The sequence below is a fragment of the Balaenoptera borealis genome (genome assembly GCF_965194805.1).
Source record: "Balaenoptera borealis genome assembly, chromosome: 20".
In the NCBI taxonomy this organism is placed as follows: domain Eukaryota; kingdom Metazoa; phylum Chordata; class Mammalia; order Artiodactyla; family Balaenopteridae; genus Balaenoptera; species Balaenoptera borealis.
The window spans coordinates 23,624,794-23,639,003 of NC_138879.1; the positions used below are offsets into that span (position 1 = coordinate 23,624,794).

The 14,210-nt window shown below is 42.8% G+C and overlaps 1 protein-coding gene across 1 annotated transcript; it reads left to right on the forward strand.

Annotated features, from left to right (window-relative positions):
* The first annotated feature begins 3,507 nt into the window (after positions 1-3,507).
* On the forward strand, positions 3,508-8,733 carry ANKRD40CL (ANKRD40 C-terminal like). The gene is given in 5 exon segments (XM_082372647.1): positions 3,508-4,051; positions 6,483-6,563; positions 7,127-7,284; positions 7,286-7,303; positions 8,147-8,733. Coding segments are annotated over 5 exon segments (441 nt in total). The 5' UTR covers positions 3,508-4,011; the 3' UTR covers positions 8,291-8,733.
* Positions 8,734-14,210: the final 5,477 nt, after the last annotated feature.

Sequence of the window (14,210 nt, forward strand, 5' to 3'; positions counted from 1 at the left end):
CATAAATTTTTGTATAGTTTTGACTCTTAGAATCATGCTAATGTTTTATATACTCAAAAAAATATCAGTAAGGATTGGGAAGAACCCTAAAATGCAAACACGAACAATCAACCCAACTGTATTTCAAGTAAGCAATTCTGGAACTACTTGGTCTCTGTAACTGTCAGACTGAGCGAATGAGTAAATATATTAAAGATGTTAGGAAAGCCAGATTTCCCACTCTTGGAGAAGAGAGCTACAAAATGGAACTGGAGAAAGCTAGGGAGAACCCTTTGGTTTTGAAATGGAATTGGAAGTATCATTATGAACTTGTGGTCTTAAATATATATACACAGAAATATGTACAGACAAATGTGTGTATGTGTGTTCCTAGTTCTGTCCACTAAAAGGGTCTAGAAGCATTCTTCTTGGCATCCGCATAGGAATGAGTACACCTATTCCCCACTGAAAGGAAATGTGGCTCCTTGGAGAAATGACAGAATCCAGGGCTGGGGCAGGGAAAGTACAAGCTGAGCACAGAACATCTTGATGTAGCAGGAGGTAAGAAAGTGCTCATTAAACGATGGATATGTGAAAGGATTACAGGATATGGGAAACAGCTGTAAGCAGATACTGTACACAATTGGGATAATCTGAGCATCAAAATAAATAATGGTAATAATGGATTATAACTCATTGAATAAAACAAGAATCCATGAGCCCACACTGATAATAATGAATGAATGAGGGACTTCCCTGGTGGTGCAGTGGTTAAGAATCCACCTGCCAATGCAGGGAACACGGCTTCAATCCCTGGTCCGGGAAGATCCCACATGCTGCAGAGCAACTAAGCCCATGTGCCACAACTACTGAGCCTGTGCTCTAGAGCCCGTGAGCCACAACAACTGAACCCAAGTGCCGCAACTACTGAAGCCCGCACGCCTAGAGCGCATGCTCCGCAATGAGAAGCCACTTCAATGAGAAGCCCGCGCACCACAACTAAGAGTAGCCCCCACTCGCCGCAACTAGAGAAAGCCCGCGCACAGCAGCGAAGACCCAATATAGCCAAAAATAAATAAATAAAATAAATTAAAAAAAAAAAAAGTATACCTGCACGGTTTCACAACATCTCCCCATAAGTTACATATTAATTGCAAAAGGAAAAGGACACACTTTACAATGGAAAAACCTGGCGGATACCTCCTTTCACAAGTAATTAAAGTCACCATTCCCTAAGATGGAACAAACCAAGATGTGCCTCCCATTATAATGCACTAGGAAAGACATAGCACTTCCATGCTATTCCTGCCAAAGCACATAATTTGATCCTAATCACAGTGAAACATTGGACAAACCCAAGTGAGGGACAAACAACAAAATTACTTGCTTGGACTTTTCAAAAATGTCAATGTCATGAAAAACAAAGAAAGGCTGAAGAACTTTTCTGGATTAAAGAAATTTATGAGACATGGAAATTAAGTACAATGCATAATCCGGAACGGGATCCTGAGCTAGGGAAAAAAAGCTAAAGAGGATATTGTTGGGTTAATTGATAAAATTTGATTATGGACTGTGGTTTACTAAAGGCATTATATCAATGTTACATTTCCTGATTTTGATCCTTGTATCTTGGATATATAAGAGAATACCCTTGGTATTAGGAAATACAGCCTGAAATCTTTAGTGATAAAGGAGCATGTCTACAACTTACCCTCAAACTTCCTGGGAAAAATGTGTGTGTGTGTGTGTGTGTGTGTTATACACATACGCATGCATATATACCAAGGAAGAGAGAGAGAATATTAAAGCAAATATGACAAAATGTTAACCATTGGTAAACGGCATATGTTCTTGCAACTTTTACGTAAATTTGAAACTACATCAAAATTAAAAGCTATACCCCAACCCCCACACAAAAGCTAATACGTAAACAGAAGGGCCCACTAACTGCCCAGCATAATGAATGAAAAAACACCCACACCCAGGCCTATATGGCTGCCTCCTAACAAGCATTTTGCTCTTGTTAATGGGTCCTGATTTTTAACATTAGACTTTTTACACTACAGCATGTAATACTTTTATTTAAAAAACTTAAAAATAGAGGAATTCCCTGGTGGCCTAGTGGTTAGGATTCAGGGCTTTCACTGCCGTGGCCTGGGTTCAACCCCTGGTCGGGGAACTGAGATCCTGCAAGCTGCACGGCGTGGCCAAAAAATAAATTTTAAAAAAAAAAAATTAAAGAGAGGGTCCCCCAGAACAACAAGAAAAAGTGAGTATTGTGGAGAGAATACGTGCATGAGTGAACCAGTGAATGGGGAGTGGGCGAGTGAATGGACAGAGCAGGCTAGTGACGTGGGGACGGAAGAGGCTCCCCCTCAAAGCACAGGCACTTTCTTTCATCTCTGCCCTCGTGGCCCCATCCACCCAGGTGAGGGGTGCAGGGGGGCTCTGTTTATGGCTGACACACCCTGGTAGCTGGGCTGGCCAAAGTGCATTTTCTTCCCCTCCCTTAGGAGGTCAGGCCAGGCGGATGCGTGCTGCTTCCTCCTCCCTGCCTGGGCGGGGGCGGGGTCTCCTGCATTCTTGGCAGACGGGCACCAGGCATGCTGGGGAGGCTGCATCAGGCTGGCAACCAGGTGGCCCACATCTAGCCCCGGGCCTGTGCCCGGCTGCCCCTGTGACTATCAGGGAGCATCTTCCGGCCTTGGGCCTCCCCTTCCCCATTTGCACCTTAAGAAGTCTGGTCAAATCAGTGATTCTCAACTTTGACCACACAAAATCAGCTGGGGAGGACTTCCCTGGTGGCGCAGTGGTTAAGAATCCACCTGCCAACGCAGGGGACACGGGTTTGAGCCCTGGTCTGGGAAGATCCCACGTGCCGTGGAGCAGCTAGGCCCATGTGCCACAACTACTGAGCCTGTGCTCTAGAGCCCGCGAGCCACAACTACTGAGCCCGCGCGCGGCAACTACTGAAGCCCGCGCGCCTAGAGCCTGTGCTCCGCAACAAGAGAAGCCACCGCAATGAGAAGCCCGCACACACCGCAACGAAGCGTAGTCTCCGCACAGCAACGAAGACCCAACGCAGAAATAAATAAATAAATAAATAATCGGCTGGGGACCTTTTAAAAATTCCAGGGCCCAGATTGCACCCCAGACCAACTAAGTAGGACTCGTCAGAGGGTAGGACCCAGGCACCCGCAATTTTTAAGGCTTTGCAGGTGATTTCAATGCACAGCTAAGTTTGAGAACCTATGGGCTCTGATCTCTGAGGTTCCCTCTAGCCTTATGATGCTGAGGCCCACCTGATGCCCTGTCTTCTGACACTGGAGGGTTAAATGATATGGGAGAGCCACCCCGAATATGTGAGTTCCTACCTTCAGCCCTTTGAGACAGCAGCCCTGCCCAGGACTTTGCCCAGCCCCACCCACCCTTCACTGAACCTCCTGCCCCAGCCCCTGCCTCCTCCATTTTGATGTTTGGAATCAGGGATTCAGGATCCTTGCCAAGGCGGAGTCTCCCCAGGTATGGGCCCGGGTGTTCCTGCTTTCTTGTCACTCGCAGATGCTGAGGAAGGGGCTGGGAGAAAGGGGAGTGAGAATTGGGGAGGAGGGGAAGTCTGTCCAATCCGAGATACTGTTTGCTTTTTCTTATCCCTTGAGGTATAGTTGCTAACCTTTCCCAAGGAGGGCTGTGCCACCAAAGGCCTCCCCTCCCAGGGGCCCTTGGGTAGGTTAGCCTGCACTGCTTCCCCATAGACACAGCCCGAGGAGAGAGCAGAGAGCCTTGAATTTCAGTCCCTTCCTTCACTTGCAGCATCCTGTGCAAATGAAATCATACAACACACCTGAGCCTTCGTTTGCCTATCTGTAAAATAGGTCGACCCTGCCCTATCTCACCAGCCAATGACAAGAACATATTATTGTTTCACTGCAGATAGATGCACTAAGGCTTTAGAACGTGCTTTTTATTCGATTGGGAGCTCAGCATAAATGCAAGAGGGGCTGCTGATCTGACAGACCACAGAGCTGACCCATGGCTGAACCCCAACAGGACATGAGGGAGAAGCCTGCAGGTGAGTCTTTAATTCCTGTTTCCAACATGGTCCTCAAGGAGGATAGGGGAGGGGCCTGAGGAAGGGAGGAGCAGGGTGCCCTCCCCCACTCTGCCAGTGGTGTAGTCAAGAGCAGAGCAAGTAGAACAAGGGTCCTTTCGGGGGGGACGAGTATCAATAGCTATAATTAATAATAGCAGCCAGCAAATACTGGTGCTCACTACGTGCCAGGAGGGGTTGTACTTTCTATTCACTTTCTCATTTCCTTCTTACAACCTGTGAGTTAGAGATTATTAATCCCATTTTCCAGATCAGAAAACAGGCTCAAAGAGATTACGTAACTTGTCTAAGGTGTCACTGCTACTAAATAGCATAGGAAAAACAGATCCAAATCTGCCTGACTTCAAAGAGCATGCCTTCTGACCTCTAAGAGACCCTGTCCATCCACAGGGCATCGTAACCTGACAGATTCATCACAGAATTAAATGCTTTTACATGTGGTAGGCCAAGCTGGGGGACATCTCATGCTCTGTGTGGGGTGAGTAGTGAAGGGGTGGGGAGGGCATCATTCCAGTTCAGGTATCTGGGGGGCTGAGGCTCAGCTGCTGCAAGGCTGTCTCCCAGCCCAGGGCAGAGCTCCATCCACGGCCCAGAGTGGAAGGGCACGGACTAGACTGCAGATCCCTGCCCCAAGGGTAGGGACATTATTTCTGTCCTGGGAGAGGGCTGCGCTGGGCTAGAGCATCTCATTTCTGGGGAAGCATTTAGCAGTGTGGAAAAAGCACGATTTAAGCCCTAAGCAGGACTGGCTTCATGAGCCTGAGATCAGAGCAGTTGTGCAGGGCCCTACATGAAGGCCTCACGCTTGGGATTAAGTGCTCTGTGGTCGCTGGCTCGAAAATTTTAATATTTAGTTTGTTCTGTAAGTGAAATCAGATAGGACAATGGAGCATGTGCTGGGGGACTGGGAGCTGGGAGCTGTGGCTCGAATGTATGGTCCCACTCTCAGCCCATCATGTTGTAACCTCTACCACTCCCTCATTCTGCTGTCACCTTCGGCCCCTGGCAGCGACTCAAGCAAGAGGCGGGCAAGGCAGGGCATGCTCTGAGGTCCACTGAGCAGGGAAGGGGCAGGGGCTGGGGTCCCTCGGCCACCCCCATCCAGATACCAGAGTGTTCAGGTGGGGAGGGTGCAATTCCCTGGGTAGCCATTTTGCACTGGGCCCCACGTAATTAGTAGGTCACATCCAGGTGCTGCCATTTCCTAATGGAGCAAACTCCAGCAAGTTACTTCACCTTTCAGCACCAATTTTCTTGTCTGAAAACGGGAATAATGTCTACACCCCATAGGATTCTTGTGAGGACAATGAGGTTTCTGGTTCCCCCCCCCAAAAAATGCAAGTCTGATTATGACAGCCTCCTCCTGAACACTGTCTAATGGCTTGGCATTGTTCTAGAATACAGGTCTTTCACCCGTACCAGTACTGTCCAATTAAAATATTATGTAAGCCACATATGTAATTAAAATTTTTCTAGTAGCCACATTAAAAAGACAGGTGAAATTAATTTTAATATATTTACTTCACCCAATATATCAAAACTATTATTTCAACACATAACCAATATTAAAAATTAATGAATTTTACATTTTTTTCTAAGTCTTTGAAATCCGGTGTGTATTTTACACTTAGAGCATTTCCCATTTCACGTGCCTACTTAAGCCTGCTCACCCTTCAGATGTCAGATCAAACACTTGCCCCTCAGGGAGAACTTTCTTAACTCCTTTCCAGGCTTTCACACTTTGGTGTATCTTGCCCTTGCCATGCCCACAACCGTAATTTCACATTTACTTGAGGTCACTTGATCAATCTCTCTCTCTCCTGCTAACTTGTAAACGCCAGGGCAGACACCACTTTGGGTTTTTGTTGTTGTTTGAATCATCGTTTCCCCAGGGCTTAGCACAGTGCCCAGCACAGAGCAGGCTTAGAAGGATATTCTAAGTACGTAAAAGGCCTGGCACCTGGAAAGTGCTCTGGAATGTTTCCTCCTTTCCCTTCCCTCTGGTTGAGAAAACTTCTCCTTATAAAGGGACTCTTCTAACTGTATAACTCTGCTAAAGAACCGGAGACACAAAGCTCTCAGTGCCGAATATATTTAAGTAGAAACGAGTTAAGTGCACAGATTATAAATATTTCCTCCTCAAGATTACATACCATTCAAAAATACTGTCTCAGTTCCTTTTCATGATTTAAACGGTGATTAAGGAAAATTACTCTTCAAGTCTGAATGTAATTACTGCCCTTTTCGCGGCAGTTTTTCCTGTGAGGAGGAGGAGCCGCAGAGCAGGAAGTGGAGATGGGGCCCTACTGCCCCTCGCCTAACTGGCGGATCTGGAGCGCTAAATGCTGTGCGGCTGCTCTTTCTCAACTCTCCTTCTCCAATTCTTTCTCAGGGGAATATACACAAGAAGGCGCAAATCAACAGTTGCCAACTGACCCAGGTGATAATGCCAAACCTGATGACACCTGCCTAGGTGAGGACTCAGCCCCCAGACCATGTTGCAAAGCCAAACTCACCATTTGGCTCCCTCCACCTTCAGTCAAAACTGCTCCTTCTTACAACAGCTAAGTTTTAAGACTCACTCAATGCCACTGTCCCAGAAGATGGTAGAATTATCCTATTTCTCGGCCTACCTCTCACCTTGAAGTCCCAGGTGGTGCGGTAGTTAACAGAATGATTTACACTCTTAAGAATACAGAGCCCCAGGGCTACACATTTCCTTGAAGCTTTACAAATAGCCAACAAGGTACAAACAACGCCTATGTATTGCCAAGGGTGATGCATATCACCCACTGCATATTTTAAATCCTAGCCTGGCTTCAAACTGCAAGCCTTTTGGTGGGTATAATGGGGCATACACCCCAGAGCTTGCCCAGCAGTCCAATAAAAGCTTCAGATAATTAAAAGTTTATATTTGCCTATAAAAGCTCCAGATCTACTTATTACTCAGTTCTTTTGCTGTAATAATTTATAACGTTGAAAGGCTTTAAAATGAGTGTTTTGTTTCTTCTACGAATAAATCTGTGGGTGATCCAGAGCTGGTGCTTAAAGTCAGAATTCAGAGCCACAAGGAAAATGACTTCATTGAAGTTGAACTGGATAGACAAGAGCTGAGTTACCAAAATCTACTAAAAGTGAGCTGCTGTGAACTGGGGATTAACCCAGAGCAAGTGGAAAAAATCAGAAAGCTACCAAAACACACTACTCAGAAAGGTAGGGTGTACAAGTTTCTAAATAGAGACTGGGCTCTAGGTGGGTAAAATTATGTTCTGTGAAGCCAATCACTAGCTTCTGCATTACTAATATGAAAACAAAATCCAAGACACTGGAAATTCTGGCTGCAGGACAGCCAAACATGGTAACTAGGTTATTTTCAATCTGGTGCTTCTACAGATTTGCTTACCTAATTCATCAACCCTTTTAAAATTGTCTAAATTACAACTAATACCCACATTTAAGACCCTAGTTCAGTATGGCCAGCCTCCCATCTCTACAAAACTGACTGGTCCCCAGGACAGAAAATACAAACCCACTCTTTATCTGCTTAGCAACAGTCAGCCTTTGCAATCTCAGGAAACAAAATTTGGGGCATTTTTATATATTTTCCTGATTCAAAATACAAATCTCACTTTTTAACTTCAGAGGAAAATTCTCATTTCTTTGGGCATTATTTTTTTTAAAAAAGCAACTTGCAAAATGCCTTTAGCAATTCTTATTGGTGCCTTGGCTAATAGTATATTCCTTGTAAACTAAAAGTGGTGGGATGATCATACTTTATAGTTTTCTTTTTAAAATGCCCTGGCCTACAGTTTTTTCTTGGGCCTAAAGTTTTTTTTTCAAATTGGGACTTCATTCCCTTTGGAAACCTGCAACATGGACTGAGGGGGAAAAAAAAAAAAAAGACACACACACAGAAAAAACAATTCTCAACTGCTGACTTAGTTTTTACCATGTATAGACAGAGAGAAAACAATGCTTGGCCAATACAATTAAGCCTTTTTATCTTAACTTCACATGTATTTATGAACCATTATATAATTTCTTTTCCATATTAAGGACAAAGACATTCTAAGACTACGGGACTTTCAAGAAGTAGAACTCATTTTAATGAAAAATGGAAGCTCTGAACTGATAGAACACATACCGTCTCTGTTAGAGAAGCCCTGCTACAACAGCAATGCTGCAAAAATGACATATTAAGAAATCCCAGAGACAAAAAAACTGGAATCAGTATTTTGTAAATAATGAAGCCTGGATCGTACGTACCAGCTTGCTAGCTTCACGTGTGTACTTATTACATTTCCTTGTTTGCAACTTCTCTGGGCTGGGAGAAGAGTACGTTCAAAATGCTTTGACAGGGCTTCCCTGGTGGCGCAGTGGTTGAGAATCTGCCTGCCAATGCAGGGGACACGGGTTCGAGCCCTGGTCTGGGAAGATCCCACGTGCCGCGGAGCAACTGGGCCCGTGAGCCACAACTACTGAGCCTGCGAGTCTGGAGCCTGTGCTCCGCAACAAGAGAGGCCGCGATGGTGAGAGGCCCGCGCACCGCGATGAAGAATGGCCCCCGCTCACAGCAACTGGAGAGAGCCCTCGCACAGAAACGAAGACCCAACAGAGCCATAAATAAATAAATAAATAAAATTTTTTAAAAAATGCTTTGACAAACAGAAGTATAAAAAAATTGTAAGTATGATACTTATCAACGCAAGTTTAGTTTGTAAAGTTGTACCCCAATCCTGATCAGGCATAGGTATGCACTCCTGAGATTCAGTCAGGACAAATGGCCAGGGTCTGTTCACATGAACTCCATTAAGGGCAGGGTGAGCCGATGAGCTGGGAAAGCCAGGACCCCACTTGGCACACTGGTTCAAATATCCCAGTTTCTAAAACCATCATTTCCTTTTTACACACTTTTTAACTTACCTATGACTTAACACAAGTAAGTAACCATCTTTGAGGGTACTTTTAACATACAACTTGCAGAAAAGCCAAGGCACAGCATACAGCATTGAACTCTATAAACAGGTGAAAAAAAAAAAACCAAGTTGGCGCCCTCACTAACTAGCTCCAAGATGGGTTATGATCACATCCCATGCTAGGTTCTTCCCTACCACACCACCTGGAATCCTTCTGGGTCAACTTGCTAACTTCTAGTTAACAGCTGCTTGTTACCTTGGAAGCACTCATGCCTGACTCCATTTACCAACTTCCAACAAGACACACCACACTGTCACTTCTTTACACACGCGGGTGAAATGATCTCTAATCCTCATGGAACTGAGACCTTAAGGCTAATCCTTAATTACCAGAGACCTCCTGGGCAAGTACAATGTCTTGTCTCCTCCAGTACATTCAACAGGCCACTGTTCTCTCACCTCCAAATTCTTAATAGGTCACCTTTGATGAAGGGTGAAGGGACACTGAGGCATTAACATCAACACTTATCGCAACCAATACCAAAAAGGTGGAAAATGTTCTGATTAGGGCAGGTGAAGTGTGTACCATTTCATTCATGAAATGAATATGAAACCTGAATCTGCAATTTACTTAGTGTCCACGGGATTATGGTAGGAGCACCTCAGCACTGAACGTAAGCCCAGCATCTAAGTCACATTTCTAAAATAGCATGGCCCCTAATGAAAGCCAATTCCACCCAGAGCTTAGTGTTCCATTGCCAGGACTGTGACAGGGGATGACAGGGGGTCAATCCCCATGTGTCATGTACCTAAGTTATTTTCAATTTTTTCTTAAATAAGGTAAATGTAGGGAGGGACTTAGGGTTGGTTAATGGCCCAAAATTACCGTGTGTGGAAAAGTGAGATTTTAGGTGGTTTTTAAGTGAACACGGTAGAATAAATTTATTTGAAAATAACTACTGTTGGGAGGAAAGCTTACAATAGCAGAACCTGCACAGTGTTGCCTAGTGGTTAAGTACAATAAGATCAATAGGGCAGCAACTTAATTACAAGGTTGATAAGCAAATTCAAAACACATACCCATTCCAAGTTAATACAGCCTGCACCAACAACATATTTTCTATAACCAACATAGTTTTAAGACTGCAGATTATAAAAATCTGAAGCTTCAAGAGTAATTTTTATTTTAAATTATTTTTTTAATTTTTGGCATGCAGGATCTTAGTTCCCTGACTAGGGATCAAGTCTGCATCCCCTGAAGTGGAAGCGCGGAGTCCGGAGTCTTAACCACCAGACCACCAGGGAAGTCCCAAGAGTAATTTTTATTATGTATTTCATGCACTGATTGTAAAACTAATTTCTAAGGTGCACTTCCCGAGAGGTTCTTTTTCTGGTACCTGAAATAAATCAGGTACCAGAATGCTATCCTAAAGAGTTCCACAACATATTTAGGAATGGTCTAGAATTCTTAGTTGTTCATAATGTATGTTCATTTAGAATGGAGTGACCTGCGGTGCGCAGTTGGAGGTAAGAGGGCCACTGCTAACTGATACAGGGACTTTTAGCTACATGAACTTCATGCACCTGTAGGTGCCTTTAAAGTCTCAACCACTTCCCCCTTAAAGAGCAAACATTATTTAAACACTTCATGGTATTCCTATTAAGAGTAGAACAAGAACAAAGAGCAGCCCCTCTGAGGTGACAATGTAACTTGAACAAAGGGAAGGATGTGCTGACAGGTCAGGAGAATGGCTCTTCTCACCTCAGCAGTTTCCCTTCCTGGATTGGCATAAATCTGACAGAAAAGCTTTCTTGGAAGCTGCTTACACAGCAGAAGCAGCACCAGCTCCCTGGCGGACATCCAAAAGAAAATAACATCAAGACAAAAATAATGTATCACAAAGAAAACATACATTTAGGCCCTGTTTCTAGCTTTCAAAGACTACAATTAAGACCCTAAATCTGGCACTCGAGAAACAGTACCCTTTACATCTGCTACTCACTGAAGATTAATTTCATGAAACACATTGTTTATGTATGTTTTACTACTACCTTCACCAAGACCTTTTCCCATTTTTTAATTTAAATTTTATTAAGAAATATCATACATACAAAAGCACATACACATACAGTTTAAAAAAGAAACCACCCACCCAGCTTCAGAAATCACCACCAGTTCCTCTGAAGGCTCCTCCTTGCCCTTCATGATTTCCCTCCAACCCTCCAATGTACTGAATTGTGTTAATCATTTCCTTGCTTTCCATTTACCATGTATTTAACGGCCTGGTTTTGACCTTCACAGAAACAGAACCACAGTGGATGTATTCTTCTGCAACTTGCTTTTTTGACCATTGAGACTCCTCGTTCACATGTGCAGCTGTAGTTCAGTCTGACTTCTGTGTAATTCCTCTATAGGAATACATCACAGTATTTATCCAGTGGACTGCTGGACGTTTGAAGTCTTTCCAGTTTGTTTTCGTTTCCTTTTCTTCCTATTACAAACGATGCGGTTATGACATCTTTACATCCATCCCCTGGCACACAGGCATAAGAGTTTCTCTAGGGTATGTATCTAGGGGTGGAATAGCCACAAGAAGTTATGGCACAGTTATGCCAAACTGTTTTCCAAAGCTGTTGTTCCTAAACATTTTTAAAGCTGTTGACAACTGATCTATTTGGGATGGCTGAGGGGAAGAAATAGATCAACTATGAAACTCTCAAACTGCATTTTTAAACTAGAAAATTAAAAAATCTAATACAACAGTGAAAAATACATTTACTTCTCTTTTACTTGAAATGTACTTTTGAAAACTACATGTTTAAACTTAAAATTCCTATCTCCTATGTCTCAAATGCCTCTAAATATACTGAGAACAGCAAGATTCAGAACGTACGCTATACTACCATATATCCTAAAAGATTCATACATAAATGCTTACATCCCTCACCCCCACCTCCCCACAAAAACCACTTGGAAAAACAATTCTTAACACTAGTAGCTCCTGTAGAGGAGGAAGAGAGGGACAGGAGTAGAAGAGAGACAGATCACTGAACACTTCTGTTGTTTTTCTGAACCATATACAAGCATTACAATTGTCACACAAAATTCTTAAAAAGCAGTCACCTGGGGTTCTTTCATAAACTGAAAATCAGTCCAAACTCAAACCTGAAAACCAATCCTGAATGAAGTCCCATCCCACAGAAAATATACACAATTCTCAAATTTTTTTGTTTCATGCACATTTAGAATGTTTAAAAACATTCGCACAGCTCACCTACATTGCATTTTTAAAAGCAAAGAATGTACAGAAGCTCAGAAAACTTTCACCCTAAATTTTCCAGTTTTAACATCTCTAGAAAGTTTTAATCAGGTAGCTGAACTCAACCTACATGCAGTCAAAGTGTTCTCAGACCTTAGAAATAGGGCTGGTTATCCTCTGTGACACTTAACTATACTGAAGAAACCAGACAGATCACCTGCAGGTGAGTAATGCTATAAGGAAAGAAGGTAACTGTCTCTAGGCTAGCAATATGATTAGCTCAGGAAGGCAAGAAAGGTGTTTTAATTTAAATTGAAAAATTACTGTATTATAATCTGTTTGAAGAAAAACTGTCTTAACAAAAAGGGCGATGATGCAGTGTCTCTACACTGCAGAAGGGAGGATGCCAGAACAGCAGACTCAATTACCAGGTACCCTTGAGAGGCACAATGGAAAGTAAGCTAGCAGACCAGCACTACAGTTGACCAACTAAAAGTTCATCCAATATATTTTAATTAATAAACTGTTCTTTATCTTTTAGTGATACATGCAGAAATATTTACAAATTAAATATGTCTGAGACTTACTTGAAAATGACAGGGAACACACACAAAGAGTAAGAATGGCCATTGAGTGATGGACTTTAATAAAAGTTAACTACACTTTCCTACTTTTGTGTCTTAAATTTTCCAAAATTAAAAAAACCCTGATTGCTGATTCCAATCTTATCAAGTAATCTTCTGGTTAATAAAAATTGGCTCCCCTTAAAGGCTTTTCAAAGAGACGCATTAAGCCAACTGACAACTTTTTGGTCTACATGACAGAAATGTATATTTCTTAGTGTAAATTAGCATATGTCCTCTATATTGGATTCTGTGAATTTGGTTAGTAAGAATAATTTCCTCTTGAGCCTGATAATTTTGGGTGTTGGGTGTGACCCAATTTCTAGATCTCCACAACTAAGGCCAGACCTTAGTCATGGACACCTCAAGGGACCAGGCCTCCCCCTCAAATCCTGCATTAACTTCAACAGTGATCCATGCAGATGAAGATGAAAATGATGAAGACTTCATGAACTTGTTTAGTGTACTTCATTAAAATAAGTTAGCTTACTGATTCTACATGAGGCAGAACAGAACAAAGCTGGCACTTTTAATACCCTCATGATTTAATACCTTAATGACTGAGTACCTTAATACTTAAGTAAATTTCTTGTTTTTAATACTTAGAATATGAATAGAATAGAATAAACTATCACTTTATGACCTTTATTCCTACAACCACAATCTTGTCCAACTACACAAAGCAGTGCTTTGGGAGGTGGTCGACTTTGTGTTAAGACTGTTTCCCATCTTACATTAATCCTCACATGAATCATCTCTGACAAATTCAGAGATAACCCATCCATCTACTGCTGCATCTCCAGGATTAGCTAGGTAAGCCAGGAATGCTCCGTCCCCATAGCATTATCTCATACAAAGCCTCTGAAGTGGCAGCTTCATTATTTTCCAAAGCTTGGTGGAGGGTATTTTAGTAAATTCTGTAGCCTATTATTATGCCTATTAGAATGAATACAGTGGCATAAACAGTAAGGCAGTGGACCACAAGGCAGAGACCTAGATCCATGTGCTAGTTTCTCCACCAACATGGAGCCGTAAGTCACTGGGTGAGTCATTTAACGCACTAACTCAAGTTTCCCCACCTATAAACTGATGACAATATCTGAAAATTATATAAAGCACAGAGAACTGCCATGGTATATGTAGCTGGAGCTAATATTTTTACACAGTCACAAGCTGGCTATAGGTAGAAACGTGCTGCCAAATTTGCTGTACACGATCCCCCCACATCCCCATTACCTTAAGCATCAGTTTTTTTTTTTTTTAATCCTTGTTATATGTACCATACACCCCATACATAGAAATAAATACATTTATAATCCAA